This window comes from Lissotriton helveticus, chromosome 12, assembly GCF_964261635.1.
Source record: "Lissotriton helveticus chromosome 12, aLisHel1.1, whole genome shotgun sequence".
Classification (NCBI taxonomy): domain Eukaryota; kingdom Metazoa; phylum Chordata; class Amphibia; order Caudata; family Salamandridae; genus Lissotriton; species Lissotriton helveticus.
Window position 1 is genome coordinate 354,830,642 of NC_136073.1, and position 22,160 is coordinate 354,852,801.

The window sequence follows — 22,160 nt, forward strand, 5'->3', positions numbered from 1 at the left end:
CCTGCGCTCAAGGATCTGAAATGGCTCCCCATTGAACAACGAGCCAACTTTCGAACAGCATGTCTCACGCACAAAGCCCTTCACACAGGTAAACTAGAATACCTGGCCGTGAAACTCAAAAGGGCTGGCCAGTCCAAAAACCTCAGAAGCTCCAACATGCTTCTTCTCATTCCCTTGAAATCGCGGAAACGCAAAACTATAAGTAAATCCTTTGCGGGCAATGCACCCCGGATCTGGAACACCATCCCTCCCCACATCAGAATGACCTCCCATTTCCCGAAATTCAACACTTTACTCAAAGCCCTCTTCCTTGAGTCCACCTGAACTGTATGGGGATGATCATAGTACCCCTCACCCTTGTAGACCTTATGATCTGTATGATTATGATATTTGCAATACCATTAAGTTGTCCAGATGTGGAGTCTTCCTTCGCCGCTAAGGCACATTGTTGTACCTATTGTGAAGCGCTCTGATACCCTTGGGTCCAGCTAGCGCTATACAAAACTTATAATAAATAAATAAATATGAAGTGTTCAGGATGTTGGTAATGACTAAGATCAGACAGTAGACGAGTAATGACAGAAGAGAAAGGAAACCAAACTTGTTCTTATATCTACGAGCAGAGTGGAAGGGCAATTGATGGTAAACTGGGCATACAGTGTATATACATTAGACGATACAATGCACCATGTGAGTTATTACTCCCTATAGTATAAGTTTAAGGGTTAAAATGGATGAAAGTGGGAAAAGGTGGGGGGAGAGGTATGTGTAGTTTTTCGTATTCTAATCAGTGAAAAGTGCAACCAAGTGGAGAATGAATTTGTAGTTTATTCGATAGGCTGGGAGGTAAAAGGGAAGTGAATGTTTGTTTTTGCCGGACCACCAACAGGTAGAAAGTGATATTAAACATTTACTACTGAACTACAATAAACATTGCGTTAAAGACAGACAAGGATAGAGATGCTCCCACCAGTGACAAACAGGCAGTCTAGTATACTCCGTCCGCAGGCTGGGGAAGTTCTACGGGACCGGTATTACATCTAATACATCAACCATCACACTGCAGACGGATTTGTCTAACGTGGTGATCTGGACTGGTCTCGCCCTCTCTCCTGTGTGTGTTTCGCCACGACCTTTAGTATTCTCTCCTCATCATGCTGTAGTCAAACACTTTTGTCTGGGTGTCAGGATCCCCTTCATGTGTTTCAGAGTTTCTCTGGACAAGAGGGTCCCCCCTCTGTGGCAGGGAGATCAGGAGGAATTTGTGAAGTGTCCATTGCTCCTTCATGTAGTCCATCTAAAAAGATCTGCAATTCCCCTATATCAAAGAGGTTTCTCGACTTTCCATCCATTGTAATCTTCATGCGTGCAGGTTCAAAAGGTCAATTTGATGTCTCATTTGCGAAGGAGTGGTTGCAAGGAGAGAAAAGCCTTTCTCCGTTCACTTGTTTCCTTAGAAAAGTCTGCTGCCAACTGTATCTTGTGGCCATCAAAATCATAGAGTCCTTGAGCTCCTGAGAGGATCTGGCAAGCCTTCTTGTGTCGGAGGAAGAAGGCAATAATAGGTCTTGGTCCAGATGAGGCAGAGGCTTGCCGCGGTCTTATTCTAGTGGTCCAAAAGGGGGTGGTGATGGACGGAGCATCAAACACTCACACTCAGTCAACAGATCTGGGTTTAATCCATCACCGTTCTTTAGCCCACTCTGCCACCCCAGTTCAGACACAAGCTTAAGAGGACCGGTTTCTGGCATTTCAGCCGTCTTCAGCCTGGCTTGCTTGAATACAGTGGCAAAGTAAGCAAGGGACTCACGTTTGAGCATACCCTGCCAACTTATGGTGAACACAGTGGTACAAAAGGGGGTGGTGATGGGCGGAGCATCTGAACCAATCAAACACTCACCCAGTCAACAGATCTGGGTTTAATCCCTCACCGTTCTTTAGCCCACTCTGCCACCCCAGTTCAGACATGGCCATATGCAAATCAGTCTGACCCTGTGCCTCATGGGAACAGTCCAGCCCGAACTGCCAAGCCATGCCTTTCCTGGACCGGACACAAGCTTCCGAGGACCGGTTTCTGGCATTTCAGCCGTCTTCAGGCCGGCTTGCTTGAATCCAGTGGCAAAGTGAGCTTATGGCGAACAAAGTGGTACAAAGTCCTTATGGCGAAAAAGTGGTACAAAAAGACTTTGTACCACTATGTTCGCCATAAGTTGGCAGGGTATGCTCAGACGTGAGTCCCTGGCTCACTTTGCCACTGGATTTAAGCCAGCCGGGCTGAAGACGGCTGAAATGCCAGAAACCGGCCCTCGGAAGCTTGTTTCCGGTCCAGGGAAAACATGGCTTGGCAGTTCGGGCTGGACTGTTCCCATGAGGCACAGGGTCAGACTGATTTGCATTATGACCTGGGGTGGTGTGGAGTGCAAAAAAACAATGGATTTAGGCCCAGATCTCTGTACTGGGGTGAATGTATGACAATGTTCTGCATTCTGTCCATCACCTGTTCTTTTTGCCTTTGTCGCCCCGAGTGGGATGGGTATGCTCAGACGTGAGTCCCATGCTCTCCACACCACTGGAGTCAAGCTATCCAGGCTGATGACAGCTGATAGCCAGAAACCGGTCCTAGGATACTTGATTCCTGTCCAGGGAAGACATGGCTTGACAGTTAGGGCTGGACTGTTCCCATGAGGCACAGGGTCAAGACTGATTTGCATATGGCCATGTTTGAATTGGGGTGGCTTGGTGAGCAAAATAACGATGGAATAAACCCAGATCTGTGACTGGGGGTGAATGTTTTCCAGAAACCGGTCCTAGGATGCTCGATTCCGGTCCAGGGAAGACATGGCTTGGTAATTCGGGCTGGACTGTTCCCATGAGGCACAGGGTCAAGACTGATTTGCATATGGCCATGTCTGAACTGGGGTGGTTTGGTGAGCAAAATAACGATGGATTAAACCCAGATCTGTGACTGGGGGTGAATGTTTTGCCATTGTGCAACATTCCGTCCATCATCTTGTGTGTGTTACTATGTTAATGTGCACTTTCTGCTAACCAAACCCATTTTTTGTTTTAGCCAAATTTTCTTTAGACTGGCGAGTACCCAGCAGCTATCCCAATAAGGTTTTGCAAAAACCACGACAGAATGAAACCAAAATTGCCAAAAGGCCGCCGGCAAGATCCAGACCTACAGGCTTTGCCACTGCTTTTTATTAGCTGCAGCAACAGACAGTAGCGTTTTTCCAAGAAAGAAAAATGTTATATACTGCAATTTAAGTTGTTTTAGGTGTAGGTTCTTTTAATGTTAGTGTACACTGTAGAAAATACAATTATGTTAAGTCTGCTGATTTTATTTTGATGTATTTCACGTAAGCCCAGGAAGTAAATAATCAATTTGTAGAAACCACAGTTCAAAACATATTTTGTGCTGCAGTAGTATATGGACCCAGATGGGAGCCATTCATTTCCACTGCCACGTTATTAGGGCTCTGACCCACATTCTCAATCCAGTTTAAATTATACATAGTATGGATAGCTGCTAAAACTCACCAGGTCATTGGTCAGCCTAATGTCAACTTGCCTGCTGAATTCTTCCCTGCAGTATGAGGTTGCTGTTTCAGGGTAGATGGATGCTCATGGTGATAGAGAGGACGTGGAAGAGAGAAGTAGGAGAGGCAGACAGCAGGTTTACCATGCAGCTCCATGATATATGGCTTCTCATTCGTGGCATTCTAGGAGATGTTGGATCAGTACACTCGAACTAACTGCGCTAACACTTTTTTGCAGTAGGAATATTAACCCACTGAATTACAACACCAGCTGTAATTTCTTGCTTAATATGTCGGATGGTGATGGAGCGAGATAGAAAACAAAATTTTGTTTAAACTCGCAAAGTCACATTTCCATAACATGAATAAAATTATTAATGATTTGTGATATGTTGTGCTAATACAACCTAGATTAAACTTTACACGTGGGGGGACTAACATGTGTGCTCATAAACGTGCATAAATGTTGCATCTTTTTGTTTGTGCAAAATAATAAAATAATTTATTGTTTTCGTTTTTGTCATTACTAACTGCTGCAAACTTAAATAAGCATGTGCTTGTTTTGCTTTTTCTCGTCTGTGTGATGTCATTTCTACTATTCTAGGTGCATATGGGTCTCATAGAAAAACGGAGACTGGTAAATATAAACGCTGCTTTATTTGTTTGCAATGGCTAGGTAACATTTTGATTAATCGGGTGGGTTAATTATTTAGTAAACCATGGGGTGGATACAGAATATACTTTATTTCTTACATTAATACTTTTCTTGTGTTTGTTTTATACTAGAAATCATAAGTTGCCTGCTTTTGAGGCCTAGCTATTTGAGCCGCAAAATAAAAGCTGATCCATATTTCTGCAGAAAGTCACGAGACGCCCATTCTGAATTAAAACGTTTATTGAAGCTGCATTCACAAAGCAAAAACTGATGAGCTGACATCATTCTGTCGGACATGGCCAAGGTCGAAAGTGAACTTTTTGTCAGTCCTTAACTTGGCATCCGCGGAAGTTGCACTGTAAGACTATGGAAGCTGCGAGGATGACTTAAAACAAAGTTGCAATCGCAGGAAGCCTCTGGCTTCACGTGGAAGAGACAATGGTCTTTGTAAGACATGATTTTGTGGAACTTTTTAAGAATCGGGTGACATGTCACTTGTCACTCTCAGCCAATGGGACGTCGAGTATTTCTGAAAACTTTCCTTTGCTAGTTTAGTTAGCGTAGAAAGGTATAAAAAGTCATGCCCTTAGGGTTGGGCTGGCTGCTGCTTTCTGACTTTCCGATGAGGGTGATGTGCTGCTGGACTTTGCGTGGAGCACGTAAGAATCCTCAAAGAACTTTACTTTAATTTCTGTCTATTTAGCTCAGTTAGGGAAATAGGTTTTAGAAATGCTAAACTTTATATTATTTCTTTAAATTTGATTCAATTGCTTAAATTGTAATTTTCTCATATTTTCTTACTATCATGCTTGCTTTATTGCTAATAAATTTCATTTATAAAACTTACAACATATATACCATAATTTAGAAAATAAAATCTTACTTTTGACAAACAAGCTGGTCTTGGTTATTTAGAAGTATAGGTTACCTTTAGCTAGATCACGTCGCCTATGGTGGTCGTTTAAATGGTTGGGTTTTATTCTAATGACAATATTCTTTCTGCAAATGTATAAAATGTTTATAGTTTGTAAATAATGTGTATATAGATTTATTTGACCACCTGATTCAGTAGGCCCAAAAATATATCAGGTTTATAAATGGGTCCATGTATAGTTTAGAATTTTGTTTATAGGTTATGAAATTGGGTAGCGTAGTTTATGATATATTTTCTATAGCCCGCTGGATCAATTATCTGGTAGCAGAAATTGATGGTTGCTAAGGAGTAACCAAGGTAACATGTTGGTTGCTAAGGATTGCGTCATGGTATGCAAATAGGATTAATGTTTTAACACTTGTTAAGTTCGTTTTTCGTGCCTATCTGTAAGCTATACCGGTATAGATTGTGTGGCGAGAAATTAGTCACGCAAGCCATCTGTTCGTTTGTAGTGATATCGCCGAGTATCACAAGAGGTATCGCCGTGTACCATAGTGTTGTCGCCGAGCAGCACAGTTTTAGGGCTAGATCTGATTCTTGTATAGTGAGGATTTTCTAAGAAATCAAAGCAGCATGAGAATAGGGACAAAGCGCCTTCCATAAAACTCACTGTGATGAGAGTATTAGTTATATCCAAGCTTGAGTGAAGGGTAAAATTTAACGTCGGTGCATGATTATCTATAAACAGGTTAGAGTCCTGTACGGGTACATGTTTCATATCTATAAACAGGTGAGAGCCCTGTACGGATAACGTCGTTATTTTGCTAACGGTGCATGATTTCTATAAACAGGTGAGAGTCCTGTACGGATTTCGTGTGTGTTTGAATTTAGGGAAATTTTCCGTGTAAAAGTGCGAGTTTGAATTGTATTTTATGTTCAAGTGGAACTCTTAGAACTTTCACTTCGCGGTGGGTTCAGAGCAAAGCGAGTTCATAATTATACGTGTTAGAAGGGTGGGGTAAGGTTACTCTACTGACAATTGAATATTATCCTTAGTGTGAATAGCGCCGTCTATTCCGAAGTGTGGATACTTGAATGTATGTAAACTATCCTAAATAGTGAAACGAACAGATGTTGTCTTTATAAGTCATTGTTAAGAATTAATTTACACTGAAAAGTGTTCTTAAAATGGCGCTGTGAAAAGATTTTGTGAAGGAGGGGTAAGCGCCAGGAGTGAGAAGCGAGAAACCGCAGCTGCTGTGTACGTCACAGAGCCGCGCAGGGATTGGGTGACCTACGTCACAAGCGGTATTCTGATTGGCTCCTGAGTCTCTGACGGCCTGTGAGCTGATTGGTCCTTCGGAAATTCTCCAAATTTATTGGTTGAGCAGGAAACTGACGTAGCTCAACTGCCATTGGCTTGTTGGTGTGTTTCGCGCACGGATTGGTTGTTTGCGGAACATCCCGGAAATATTTTACGAACGATTTTGTGAATTAAATTTAACTTTTAAAAATGAGTTATCATTTTAAACATGTTGAGAAAAAGACAACATTATTTCAGAAATTTAAGAATTTATTTTCACCTGACAAGAAAATCGAAACGCGAGGTGGTAAACTACTTCATAAGTATAAAACACCTGCAGCGTACATGGAAGGTGAATACGGATATCATACTGTCTTATGGTTCGACAGTTGGAAACGTTATACTAAAAACGATGGTGTTTTGACTTGGCCTGATGATGGTTCATTTAATGTAAGAGTTTTAAGAAACTTACGAGAGAAAATGAATGCTCTTGTTCCAAAACCGAGACCAACTCAATTTGAAGCTTTAGTTGAGTGGGAAGATGAGATGTATCAGTTACAAAGAGAAGCTAGTGGAATTAAAAGACCTTCTAAAAATCCATCATGGAAAAGAGAAACTCATGAAGATAGATTACGAATGTGGAGACAGGGAAACATGAGTGAAGGATTGTATTTAATTCATGAAATGGTAATGGGTTCTCCTACAGGAAAATCTATGGAAAGTGAATCTGAGGATGCAATTATGGAAGAAATATATACAACTGCTAGAAATAAACAGCCTAATCAGCCTTTGAGACCTCCTAGATCATGGTCTACTCCGGTGGTTTCTACTGAAACTTCACCGAGTGCACCTCCAATTAATGAAGCTCCTAAACTTTATCCAAATAATTGTGAAATCACTGAAACTCCTAGAAGACCAGAATTTGAGAATGCTCGAAATGAGGGTAGACATTTTTCAATGACTCCAAGAGCAAGGGAACCTCCAAAAGATTATACAAGAGAAACAAGAAATGTTGAGGATGATGATTATAATGAATACTTAAGGTCTAAAGAAGAATTAATCAAAAGAATGACAAAAGGCATGGAAGCTGTCACAGTTCCAGTAACAATAGGTCCTGTTCAGCCTGTATTTGATCAAAGAAATACAAACAAAACTGGATTAACTATTCCTTTAAATACAGAAATTCAAAAGCCTGCTGAAAAATTTTATTCAGACTTGACAGAATTAAACACTTCTAGATCGAGAATGCCTGATTTAACCTTTAATGAGGATTTATCTCCAAAAACACCAATGGGTGCTATGTCAGATGTAGGAAGTCCTGAAGTCAGGGTAACTACACCAAAGCTTGATGTGGCCAAATTAAAAGCAAATATTGAAGAATTAATAATTGGAACAATTGGCCCAGATAGTTTAAATTACTATCGGGATGATGAACTATTATTCATTTGCAAAAGTATTCAATGGAAAACGAAAAATAAATATGATCAATTGGAGGATCTAGCTGCAGAACTTGAAATCGATGTGAGTAAACAAAAGAATTTTGCAAAGCATTACAGATTAGATTTCTCAGAAAGCGACATTGAGAGTTTGAACTCAATGGGAAGAATAGTTCACATTAAAGATTTAATTGTCTATATCAAAAAGCTAGGAGAACTGAACAAATGGAGAGTGAAATGGACTAAAAGGAAGGAAGATGAAAGATTAGAAAGAATGTCAAAACAATTTCCAATGAGAGAAGTTGCAGGTGGAGGATATGTTCATGTCCCATGGTCGAGACAAGACATTCTGTTATTCACAAATGATTTTCCTAAATTAAGAGAGAAACCTGTTGAGTGGTACAGGCAAGTCGATAGATTTATCAAAGTGTCAAAAGTTCTGTGGATTGATTTGGATGGATTTTTTGACATTGTAGTTCCATCTGATCTTTGGACAGAATGTAAAATATCTATTAGTTGGCCAAAAGCAGAACCTGAACGAATTAAAGAAACAGGTGCCCCAAATCCACTCGTAATGGATTTTTACGAGAAAGTAATTGTTTGGATGAAAAACAAAATTCCACCCAAAGAAGTTGATTGGGTTAAAATAGAAAGAACAGAGCAGGAAACAAAAGAATCAGTTCATTCTTTTTATGAAAGGCTACTGTTAATCTTTAAACAATACAGTGGTTATGAAAAATTAGATGAGAAAGACATGAGTCATTTTATCTATAGATTTGTTTATGGACTAAAGCCTGAAATTGGAGAAATGATCAGAACTAGTATTGTCGGATGGCAAGCACTATCTATAGATGATATTCTGAGAAAAGCAAAATATTGTAGCGATGAATTAGAAGTAAAACAGAAGAAGCTGAAAGAGAAAGCCATGTGGGCACAGGTAAAGGTGGCTGAGCAACAGATTGCCAGCATGGGAAATAAGAACACTAATTTTGTTCAAACTGGAAATACGAACCAGATACAAGGAAAGTTTAAAGGTAATAATTTCCAAAAGAAATTTAGCCCAAAGATAGAAGAGCTGAAACAAAGATTACCTTGTTTTAATTGTGGCGAAATTGGACATTGGAGGGACGAGTGTCCTCATCCTCCTAGAAACTTAAAGAATCCCTTATTGAATCCACAGATGCAGAATGGTGTTAACGTGCAGCAACAGCTACAGATGCAACAGGGGTTAAATGAATTTAATGTTCAGCGACAATTACAACAACAGCAACAACAACAGGTGAATAATCGACAAGACCAGTTGCCACAACCACCTTTTCCGAATTGTGGGGGAGTTCAAAAATATAATCCAAACGTGGGATTTCAGGGATGTGAACAGGTAATAAAACCACAAAAACAGCAAAAGCAGCAAAGGGTTCAAATGCAAAATGCTTCACAACAATTTTTATTGACAGAAAGCCAAGACAGTGATTCTGATGATTATTGTTGACGGTGCCCGAGAGAGGAGGAAGAGTGTGTTGTTGGAGCCACTCTTGAGGTTGACCAGTCTGGTCCTTATGTAAACGGGAAAGTTAATGATGTAGACATCACTTTTCTAGTGGACACTGGTGCTACCCGTTCTACTGTTAGATCAGTGGAAATTGAAAACCTACCTCTCTCTGGGGATACCATCCAAGTTGTCGGAGTAAGTAATCAGCAAATTAAAACAGACTTAACTGATCCAGTACCAGTTGAAATTGGAAATTACAGAGACAAACACAGATTTGTGGTTTGTAATAGTAGTCCAGTAAATCTATTAGGCAGAGACATCCTATGTAAAATGAATTGCAGAATATATTGTTCTCCTGAAGGAGTTGAATTACAAACAATGGAGGAAGATGGTTTGTACAGAATGACAATGATGATGATAGAAGCAGAAGAAACAAAATTGTTTCCTGCATTTGAAGAAAAAGATTTACCTGAAGAGCTAAAAGAAACAGTGAAATCTGAAATATGGGATTTTACTGGGAATGAGATGGGTCTGATGAAAAACGTAGATCCTGTTAAAATTGCATTGAAGCAGGGAATAGAATTTCCAAACACTCCACAATATAAAATGAAAACTGAGACAATTGAAGGTATTACACCTGTAATTAAAAAATTAATCAAACAAGGTGTATTGGAAGAAATGAAGAGTAGCTCTTGTAATTCACCAATTATGGGAGTTAAAAAGGCTAACGGAACATTTAGGATCGTACAAGATTTGAGAAAGGTTAATCAAATTGTTATTCCATGTTGTCCTGTGGTTCCAAATCCAGCAGTAATTCTATTTCAGATTCCATATGATGCTGAATGGTACACAGTCATTGACCTTTGCAATGCATTCTTTACTGTTCCTCTACACCCAGACAGTTATGAAATCTTTGCTTTCAGATTCCAAGGTAAGACCCTTGGATGGACAAGAATCCCTCAGGGCTATACAGAGAGTCCTTCAATCTTTAACGAACTGTTAAAAAGATCATTAGAAGATTTAGACTTACCAGGTAGGTCTACGTTGGTGCAGTATATTGATGATTTGTTAATAGCTGCTAAGACAAGAGAAAATTGTGTAACAGACACAATAATTCTGTTAAATCGCCTTGCAGAAGAAGGACATAAAGTGTCCCCAGCAAAACTACAGTTTTGCAAACAGGAAGTAAAATATCTTGGTCACAGAATTGCAAAAGGAAAAAGACAAGTAACAATAGAGAGAATAAAAATGATTCAAGCAATGTTACCGCCAAGAACACAAAGACAGGTCAGAATGTTCCTGGGAATGGTAGGTTACTGTCGACAATGGATAAGTGGATTTTCAGTAATTGCGAAACCACTACAAAGACTGACCAAATCAGATGTAAAAGATCCAATTATTCTCAATGATGTTGAGATGGAATCTTTTGAAAACTTGAAAAAGAGCTTATGCCAAGCTCCTGCTTTGGGTATGCCAAATTATGAGAAAGATTTTGAACTGTATTGCAGTGAGAGAAAAGGATGTGCATTATCTGTGTTAATTCAGAGACATGGAAACCTAAAGAAACCTATTGCATATTTCTCTGCAGTTCTTGATCCAATTGCAAAAGCATTACCAGGTTGTTTGAAAGCAGTCGCAGCTACAAGTATCAGCCTTGAACAAAGTGAAGGAATCATTATGGGATTTCCTGTGAAAGTTTTTGTGCCTCATTCAGTTGAAATATTACTGACAAGAGGTAAGACTCAACATTTAACAAGTAGCAGATTGACAAAGTATGAGAAAATCATACTAGGAGCAGATAATGTTTCGATTTCAAGATGTTTGAATCTGAATCCTTCTACATTACTGCCTGATTCTGAAATTGTTGATGACATCGAGACAGAACATGAATGTTTAGATGTCATGGAATTCTGCACAAAACCAAGAAAAGACATCAAAGACAGACCTTTGCCTGAATCGGATTTTGTCTACTTTGTAGATGGCTCATGCTTAAGATCCGAAGGTGGTGTCTTGAAAGCTTCATACTCAGTTTGTACAGTCGAAGATGTTGAAGAAGCATCATGTCTTGAAGGAGTTCGTTCAGCACAAGTGGCTGAATTGATTGCTTTAATTCGTGCATGTGAAATATCAAAAGATATAAGAGTTACCATCATTACTGATAGTCAGTATGGGTACGGAGTTGTGCATGATTATGGACAACTCTGGTCACAGAGAGGATACATGACATCAACAGGATCACCAATTAAAAATGCAGTTTTCATTAGAAGATTAATTGAAGCAATACAATTGCCAAAAGAAATTGCCATAGTCAAGTGTGCAGCACACACTAGAGGGACTGATTATATTTCCAAAGGAAATGCCTTCGCAGATGAAACAGCAAAGTACTGCGCAAGGAAAAATTATTCTTACAATCGGAATAGAAGTACAGAAACTGATTCAAATTCATTAATGCTAACAACTATTGTAGAAACATGGAATGAGATTAGAGATTTACAAAATGAAGCAGATGATGAAGAAAAAGACCAGTGGTTAAGATCAGATTGTAGACAACGTGATGAAGATGGAGTGTGGGTTTACAAAGATGGGAGAGTAGTTTTACCAAATTGCATGATTTCTGACATGGCCAGATTATATCATGGTCCTGCACATTTAGGAAGAGATTCCATGGTCAGACTTTTTAGAGAAACATGGTTCAATACCAAATTCAGAACCATTGCAGAATCTTTTTGTCAAAGGTGTTTGTCATGCCAACAAATGAATCCAAACAGAAAATCAGTGGTGGGGACAGGAATAATTGGTCGAGAGGGTGGTCCCTTTACCAGGTTACAAATAGATTTCATTGAAATGCCCTTACACAACTGTTTGAAATATGTACTTGTAATTGTATGCTTGTTCTCAAGGTGGGTAGAGGCTTTTCCTACAAGACATTGTGATTCAATTACAGTAGCAAAACTAATGCTCAGAGAAATCATCCCAAGGTACGGTTTTCCAGTCACTATTGAGAGTGATGGAGGAAGCCATTTTGATAATAAACTGTTGAAATTAATTTGCGAAGCTATGAGTATTGAGCAGAAAATACACTGTGCATACAGACCAGAGGCATCAGGTGTAGTTGAACAAATAAATGGAACTATCAAAAACAGAATTGGAAAAATGTGTCTAGAGACAGGAGTTAAGTGGACTGATGCTCTTCCACTTGTTTTGATGTCAATAAGAAGTACACCAGATAAAAAGACAGGTTTGAGTCCTCATGAAATTTTGATGGGAAGAGTTATGAGGCAAGCTTTTGTACCTGTAGGTAAACTGTTGAGCATAAATGACAGTGCAATTTTGGATTACTGTAAAAGGTTATCTGATATGGTAACTTCTGTGTCTAATCAGGTGGGAACTGAAGCTCAATCAAATGACAAAGTTTTGACACATGATCTGAGACCTGGAGACTGGGTCAGAACGAAAGTACATCGGAGGAGGAATTGTCTATCCCCTAGATGGCAGAAACCTAGGCAGGTAATCTTGATCACTACTAATGCTGTAAAGTGCAGAGGATTGAAGCGCTGGATTCATCCAAGTCATACTATTCCAATACCAACTCCTGAGAATTCTGATGTTGAAAGTGATACCACAGATGACTCTGATTCTGAAGCAGAAGACAGAACAGAAGGTGAAGTAATTCCAGATTCTGAAGATCGACAAGAAAGTCGACATCTGGAAATTGTGCCAGTGAATGGAAATCTGACAAGAAAAGACTTAGAAATAATTGAAATAGATTCTGAAGGTGAAGAGAATCTGTTAAAAGGAAAGATAACTGAGGATTCGGTTGTCTATATTGAAGACAAAGAAGCTGAACCGAAAGAAGTTTCAGACCAGGAGAGTATCGAAAGGCAGAGAACAAGCTCTGAAGTAAGGAACAACATTCTGAAATCTGGGAAGCTAGAGGTAATTGAGGAAGAGGAGGAGAACGAATTACCGAGTACCAGTGATGGAAGACAAAGCGAAGTTCCTGAAGGAGTGAAATTGCCGAATAGAGAAGTTCCTGAGTCAATTGAAATTTCAGACTACGAAACTGAAGAAAGTGACGTGGAAGGTGGAAGTGAAAACGGAAAGAAAAGGACTTGGAAGTCAGAATCAAATAATTCTGAACCAAAGAAAAAGTACGTGAGAAAAGCAGACTACTGGCCTGGTGGAAGATTGAGAGTCAGATTGATTAAAAAGCCAATAGAACAAGTTGAAGAAATCAGTAGTCAAAAGAGTCCTGGAAAAGAGGTTGGAGTTGGAAGGAAAATAGAAGTGATATCAAGAAAAGGGAAGAGAATAATTAGACCAAACCAGAAATACAAGTCTCCTGAGTGGACTTACTTAGTAATTCCACCTGTTATAGACATATATGATAGTAGTGAAGAAGAAAACGAAATCCAAGAAATTAGTGACAATGATTGAAGTACAAATTTATTAAATTGGCATAAGGCTGAAGAAATCCTGTTAGTTGACACAAGGTCGAAGAAAAACTGTCTAGTAGAAGAAAAACTTATGTATGACATAAGGTCGAAGAAATCTTGTTTAGGGTTATAAAAAAGAAAAATATTTTAAAAGGGGGGTGTATATAAATTTTAAAATTTATTTTTATTTTTAATTTTATTTTTGAGGCTAAAACTAACCTAAAAATGCCTTACATTAAGGAGAGCACTTCAAAATGCTCTGTTTTTAAAAGATGCTGTAAGATGACTCTGGTGTGTCTGCTCATTTTAGTTCTGCTCTGGTTGATACTAGCTGTGATTATACCTTTAGAAATGAATAGAGAATTACATAAAGTTAACTTAACAAGCAAAGCTCTGGTTAGCCAAACTAAACATAGTGCATCTGCAAAAGTAATTGATCATCAACCTAACATTCATCAAGATAAATCAATAGGTGATTTTTCAAGCAATACATTCACAAAGCTTTTGAGTGAATATGTAAAGGTAATGGATGCAAAGGACTGTTATGTATGCGTTAAATTACCCGCTTCTGTTTCTGAGGGAGTAACATATAATATGCTTCCTCTCACTTATGCTGTTACATGTAGTGTATTAACTAGTTTATTTTATCAAACTGGTCGTTTAGAATATTACTATTCAAATTATGATGAGATTTTTGCTAATGTCAAGATTGATAATGCTTTAAATAAGCATAAGAAAGCTAAACAATTGAGAGAATATTTCCTTGTTACTAACGAACTCACTTATGAGTATGCTTACAAGAATAATCTAACATGTAAATTAAGTGCTGAAGGGAAGAAATTTCTGAATATGGTTGAGGAGAGAAGAGCAATTTATAAGAGAAATGAATTAGTCAAGCAGACTAAGTCATCATTCTGGCAAAAAGAGGATGAGAAACTAAATGGCAAAATGCTTGAAAATATTGCAATTCACATAGACAAACCTGTTAGTGGAAAGCTTTGCATTAGAAGAGATAACACACTTTTTGATAATTATTTTGTAGGTGCAAGCAACTGTGAAGATACTTATCAAATTATGGGAGGTTGGGGATTTAAAGGTGGAAAAGATCCTATCTTTCCTGGAATTTATTTTGTTTGTGGTGACAAAGCCTACTACAACCTTCCAGACCATTGGTATGGAACTTGTTATGTGGGAATTGTTTTTCCTAAAGTGTTTCATGTTGACAGAGATTCAGAAGGATTATTTAAAATACACAATTATGTAAATAGAGCTAAAAGAGAAACTTTTACTGAAGTTCTGGGAGATATTTTCCAAGCTGTAATACCTTTTGTTGGTATAACCCTAAATGCAGGGAGAATCAGAAAATTGTCCACTATAGTTGATAGATTATCAACTGACACTGCCGATGGGTTTCAATTAGTGAATGTTGAAGTTATTGCAATTAGATCCATGGTAATTCAAGACCGTCTTGCTTTAGACATACTCTTAGCAAAAGAGGGAGGAGTCTGTGGCATTTTACATGTCCAACATTGCTGTACATATATACCGGATGAAAGTAAAAATATTGAAATGTATATTAAGAATATTACACAAATGCATTCTGAAATAATTCCTTTAGAAGAAGAAGATTTTACTGGGAAACTTTCAAATAGGTTTCAAGCAATTAAAAACTGGTTTCATAATATCGGAAGTTCAATTCTTGGCAAGATTCTGGCACCTTTGATTATAATTATATTTATTTTTATTTTGACTAAAGTAGGTTGTCTGTTGCATAAAAGAAAGAAGCATTTAAGAGAAAAGAAGAGAATTTATAAACTCAGAAAAGAAGAGGAAAGGGAGATTGAGTTGCAGGAGTTACATAGAGAGCGTCATGTTAATTGCAAGGATTATGCTGAAACAGACTTTTAGGTTTACTAATACAATGAATTTGAATCGATTTCTTATAAATTAAATTTACCAAATTTTTGAGTGCTGGTGTGGTGATTTGTTAATCACCAGATGAGGGAGTTGATGGAGCGAGATAGAAAACAAAATTTTGTTTAAACTCGCAAAGTCACATTTCCATAACATGAATAAAATTATTAATGATTTGTGATATGTTGTGCTAATACAACCTAGATTAAACTTTACACGTGGGGGGACTAACATGTGTGCTCATAAACGTGCATAAATGTTGCATCTTTTTGTTTGTGCAAAATAATAAAATAATTTATTGTTTTCGTTTTTGTCATTACTAACTGCTGCAAACTTAAATAAGCATGTGCTTGTTTTGCTTTTTCTCGTCTGTGTGATGTCATTTCTACTATTCTAGGTGCATATGGGTCTCATAGAAAAACGGAGACTGGTAAATATAAACGCTGCTTTATTTGTTTGCAATGGCTAGGTAACATTTTGATTAATCGGGTGGGTTAATTATTTAGTAAACCATGGGGTGGATACAGAATATACTTTATTTCTTACATTAATACTTTTCTTGTGTTTGTTTTATACTAGAAATCATAAGTTGCCTGCTTTTGAGGCCTAGCTATTTGAGCCGCAAAATAAAAGCTGATCCATATTTCTGCAGAAAGTCACGAGACGCCCATTCTGAATTAAAACGTTTATTGAAGCTGCATTCACAAAGCAAAAACTGATGAGCTGACATCATTCTGTCGGACATGGCCAAGGTCGAAAGTGAACTTTTTGTCAGTCCTTAACTTGGCATCCGCGGAAGTTGCACTGTAAGACTATGGAAGCTGCGAGGATGACTTAAAACAAAGTTGCAATCGCAGGAAGCCTCTGGCTTCACGTGGAAGAGACAATGGTCTTTGTAAGACATGATTTTGTGGAACTTTTTAAGAATCGGGTGACATGTCACTTGTCACTCTCAGCCAATGGGACGTCGAGTATTTCTGAAAACTTTCCTTTGCTAGTTTAGTTAGCGTAGAAAGGTATAAAAAGTCATGCCCTTAGGGTTGGGCTGGCTGCTGCTTTCTGACTTTCCGATGAGGGTGATGTGCTGCTGGACTTTGCGTGGAGCACGTAAGAATCCTCAAAGAACTTTACTTTAATTTCTGTCTATTTAGCTCAGTTAGGGAAATAGGTTTTAGAAATGCTAAACTTTATATTATTTCTTTAAATTTGATTCAATTGCTTAAATTGTAATTTTCTCATATTTTCTTACTATCATGCTTGCTTTATTGCTAATAAATTTCATTTATAAAACTTACAACATATATACCATAATTTAGAAAATAAAATCTTACTTTTGACAAACAAGCTGGTCTTGGTTATTTAGAAGTATAGGTTACCTTTAGCTAGATCACGTCGCCTATGGTGGTCGTTTAAATGGTTGGGTTTTATTCTAATGACAATATTCTTTCTGCAAATGTATAAAATGTTTATAGTTTGTAAATAATGTGTATATAGATTTATTTGACCACCTGATTCAGTAGGCCCAAAAATATATCAGGTTTATAAATGGGTCCATGTATAGTTTAGAATTTTGTTTATAGGTTATGAAATTGGGTAGCGTAGTTTATGATATATTTTCTATAGCCCGCTGGATCAATGGCAAGACAGGTGAGTGGGTTAAGTTTTGTTGAAGAGATCTACATGTAATATAGTAATTGTTACTCACGTTTCTAAAGCATGTATGTCAAAGAAGACAGGATAACAGTTCCAGTGATGCTATTTTAATTATCATTATTAAAACCTCAAATAAAGCCTACCGTTTTTTGTCACTGGAAGTCTTCAAGTATGGGAGGGCCGGGAAGGTGAAAAAGTCAGAGAGTAAATGAAGAGCAATGACTTTGAAATCTTATAATATCCAAAGCTTGGCCCTTCACCATTGTTTGAGATACTTACTTACGATACCTTCCACTGCGTCATGCTGTACGAACTTCATATTAGAGATTTTGATATTTGCACCTGTACAATCCACAAAATTATCCCCTTTGCCCAGTTTCTCAATCACAATGTCATCTGGCAGACCATACCCTACGGAAAGTAAAAGACAGGCATTTAGTGAAGAAGCTTTTTCATTTCATCAGTTTGGACTACACATTTTTTTTCTTTTTGCAGTCCTCCTATAGACAGCTTCAAACAGCTGTAAACAATACTCCACAGATTCAACCTATACTCATGATTAGAAAGCTTTCTTGTCAATCTCTGGTTGCTTTTCGTTGGTGGCTTTCCTCCCTATTCAGCGTTTGTCTCGCATATGGAGCTTAACTCTTATCACCATACAAAAGAAGGAATAAGGTGATCTATCATACCACCTTTCAGGTCAAATAGCTCACAAAAAATGCAATTTTGATTAAGATAACTGGTCCAAATCAGTAAAAGTATACAATTTATATTACAAAGGCTAATCGTTTTTCAGGACGACCCAACCATCACTCACAAAAGTGCCATGCTTCATCATTGGATCGTGCTCCAGATCTTTTTAATTGTGTATTCATGGATCACAAAGACAACTGATGGTTGATTTGTTTTTGAAGGAGTATGTGAAATGATTAGATTGGGCAAAGTGAGTAAAATTTTTATGAATTAACAGCATTCTATTTTTATTAGTTGATAGTGGGATCCATGACAAGATTAAATAGACCGAAGGGTCTCACAGGATATAATTATTCAATGAGCCACACCAAACAGTATACACATTTCTTAACAAAGCAGCATTCATCAGGGCTAGAGAAGAGCCCTAATCTAAAATCATGATGGGCCCGGAATTAATGGTCTCAGCATCGCACATGACGACACAATGCACATTGTATCACGTAATGTGGCAGCCATATTGAAAATATATAAAGTGATGTTTTCATTGATTTCTATAATTTTAACAAAGTAGCTTGGCACTAGCAAAGCTGATTGCATTGATCGCAGAACATAGGTAAGTGAAACCATTTGGCTTTACCACTGCTTGTTCAATGAGCGACTGCAATGTTTATTGGTTGGGCCTTCTCCCTCATATCCAGCCCCAGCTGTCTGCTCAGAGTGTTACTGGTCAGCGCCAGAAGTGACGTGTGCTGTGCCTTAATAGGCGCAACCCCAGTGCTCTGACATCAGTTTTTTTGCTACTTTCCACGCCAAAAACGCAGAGCCCCAAAGAACGCAGACCACTGATGTGTGGATCTAGGGCACTTAAAGGGAACAACTCAATCGGAAATCCGTTTGCAGAGCGGAGAGGATGGGTGGGTTGGTCTGCAGCCAGATAGAGTCTCTACCAGATTAGGCCTTACTGAAGGTAAGTAAATTGTTCATCTGATAGAGTCTTCCAGATGCAGATTCTTTACCTTAAAATAGATACCCAAGCAACACCTCCCGGAGGTAGGTCTGCAAAACAAATTCACACTAGGAAGTACGGCAGGACCGAACGGGCGCAGTGCCCGAACTGACGGACCCTACTGTCCAGGCAGTAGTGCTTGGTAAACGTGTGCAGAGATGCACATGTTGCGGCCTGGCAGATGTCCAGGATCGGAACTCTGCGCGCTAGCGTATTGGTCGCAGCCTTGGCTCTGGTGGATTAAGCACAGAAGCCCTCATGGGTTGCTTCTAGGCCAGTGCGTTGCAGATTTTGATGCAGTGCACAATCCATCATGAGATAATCTGTTTCTGAATCACCTTCCCTTTCTGGGCACAGACTTACCCCATGAAGAATTAATCGTCCACCCGGAACTCTTTTCTGCAGTCATGGTAGAACAACTCTTTTTGGGTCCAGCCGGTGGAGATGCTCCTCTTCCACAAGGGATGAGGTGGAGCGTCAAAGGTAGACAGGATCATAGACTGGCCTACATGGAACAGCGTCACCGCCCTCGGTAAGAAGGATGCTTAAGTCCAAAGGATCAGTTTGTCCCAGTAAAATGTTACATAAGGAGGGTGTGCTGATTGCACCTGCAATTTGCTAGCGGTCCTGGCAGATGTTATTACCACAAGACGGTCTGTCTTGATGGTAAGCAGTCTAATTGGACAATTATGGAGGGGCTCGAAGGGAGCGCAAATCAGGAAGGTAAGAACCAGGTTGAGATCCCACTGAGGCATAATGAAGGGGACTGGAAGGAACAGATTTTGAAGACTTTTCTGAAACCTATTTATAAATCAGGGACTTTAACAAGAGAAGGCTGAATTGACAACCGCATAAATGCTGATATGACTGACAAGTAACTCTTCAAGGTGTGCAATGCAGAACCCTGCTGGGCCAGGGTAAGAATAAACAACATTACCTGGGAAAGAGGAACAGAAAGATGGTCAATCTCTTTTTCTGAACACCTTCCCACAAACTTGCTCCAATGGCAGATGTATACCGTTTTAGTGAGAGACGCTTAGCTTCCAAAATAACATTAGAGACTTGGTCGGAAGGCCAAATACCGCCAACTATAACCGTTCAATCTCCACACATGAAGGTGGAGTGTTGACCGGTTTGAGTGCAGAACCCTCCCCTGCTGTGCGACAGAAGATCCTCCTCAAGAGGCAGCCCGATTGGAGGACTGATGGACATGCTCAACAGCTCGTAGTACCAGACTCTCCATGCCCAATCCAAAGCCACAAGAAGAACTTGAGCCCGGTCGTTCCTAATCTTCTTGAGAACTATGGGCAGGAGTGGTATTGGCAGAAAGGCATGCAGGAGGCCTGAGCTCCACTCTAGATGAAAAGCCTCTCCGCGGGAGAGCGGCCTTGGATACTCCAGTGCTCAAAACTGCTGACATTGTGCGCTCTCAGCAGGGGATAACCGATCTATCCAAGGCTCATCTCACTCTAGGAAGAAACCTTGTGTCACCTCCGAATGGAAACGGCCACTCATGACCCGCTAGGCCTCTACAGCAGAGTTCGTCCACCCTGGCATTCAGTAAGTCAACCTGGTGTTCAACCACCAGGGAAATGCCCTGACATTCTAGCCATGTCCAGAGATGCAGGGCCTCTTGAAAAAGGGTCCCCAACCACACCCAGCCTGGTTTGTTGCAGTACCACATGACATTGTTGTTCATGAACACCTCACTAGCCTCCCTTTGATAGAGGGTAGGAAGGCTTTCAATGGCAATTAAATCGCCCAAAGCTCCAACAGGTTTTTGTGGAGCCTGGATTTCGCCAGAAACCAGAGTCCTCTGATCTCCACCTCTCCAAGATGGCCGACCAGCCCAGGAGTGAAGCTCCTGTGACTACAGTTAGATCTGTTTGGGGAAGGGCTCTGCTGGTGACCCAATCGCTGTCCGTGAGCCACCAATGCAGATCTTTTGAGTTTTCCTTTGAAATCTGAATTAAGTCGCAGAGATTATCCTGATGCTGTGCCCACTGGAACTTCAGGTCCCACTGCAGAACTCGCATATGCCAACGAGCATGCATCACAAGCAGGATGCAGGAGGCCATGCGGCCCAGCGTCCACAGAGTCAGTCTCATCAAAACCCAGGATAGAGGCTGAAATATCGGTATCGTAGCAAAAATAACCTGGGCGCGCTAGTCGGGAAGATACGTTCGAAACTGTACTTTGTCCAGAACATCTCTGATGAAAGGGAGAGTCTGAGAGGGAGTCAGGTGTGACTTCGGCACGTTTATAGTGAAACCAAAGGAGTGTGGGAGGTACGCCATAGTCTGGGGGTGGGAGATGACTGCTTGGGTCGAGCCCACCCTCAAAAGCCATTCGTCGATATAGGATGGGAAGACTGGCATCCCTGATCTCCACAGAGGAGACGCCATCACCTTGGTGAACACCCGAAGGGTGCTGGTAAGGGCAAAGGGGAGCACGGCAAAATTAAAGTGCTCGCGGTCCACCATGAAGCGCAAGTAATACCTGTCGGAAGGCAGGAATGGGATGTGGTGGCACGCGCCCTGCAAATCTAATGCTACCATACCAGCCAGTATGCTGGGTCCAGGGCAGACAGGACTTGAGCGAGCATCAGCATTTTTAATTTCTCCTTTTTCAGGGAGAAACTGAGTAGGTGAAGGTCTAGGATAGAATGACTACCTCCATCCCTTTTGTATTTGGTATTTGTAGAGCGCATATATCACCATAAGGTCTCATAGTGCTTGCTAGTGTTCAGGGCAGGACAGGACAGAGAGAGCTTTGAATTACGGAGCTAAGTTAAACAACCAAGTTTTGAGTAGTTTATGGAATTTCTTATGATCCGTCTCCAGACGGAGGGGTAGAGGTAAGGTGTTCCAGGTTTCTGGGGCCACCCTTGAAAAGGATCTACCCCCATTTCTGGCAGTTCGGATCTTCGGCACTGTCAGAAGAAATTTGTTGTTGGACCTGAGGGGTCTAGCCTGTTGGTATATAGTGAGTTTTTTCGCTAGGTAGAGGGGCCCTTTATTATTGAGTGTCTTATGCACTAAGCAACACAGTTTAAAATTGATTCATTTTTTGATTGGAAGCCAATGTAGAGTTTTCAGACTAGGTCCGGATGGAGAGCGTGAAGGCAAGTTGAGGACCAGCCTGGTCGCTGTGTTCTGG

The 22,160-nt window shown here is 39.9% G+C and overlaps 1 protein-coding gene across 2 annotated transcripts in view; it reads right to left on the minus strand.

Moving 5' to 3' along the window:
* Positions 1-22,160, minus strand: part of SHCBP1 (SHC binding and spindle associated 1) — a 227,768-nt gene that overhangs the window by 101,884 nt on the left and 103,724 nt on the right. For both annotated transcript variants that reach the window (XM_078671492.1, XM_078671491.1), the window contains exon 9: positions 17,582-17,713. In XM_078671492.1, coding sequence (XP_078527618.1) covers positions 17,582-17,713 — 132 coding nt within the window. The remainder of the gene's footprint in view (positions 1-17,581; positions 17,714-22,160) is intronic.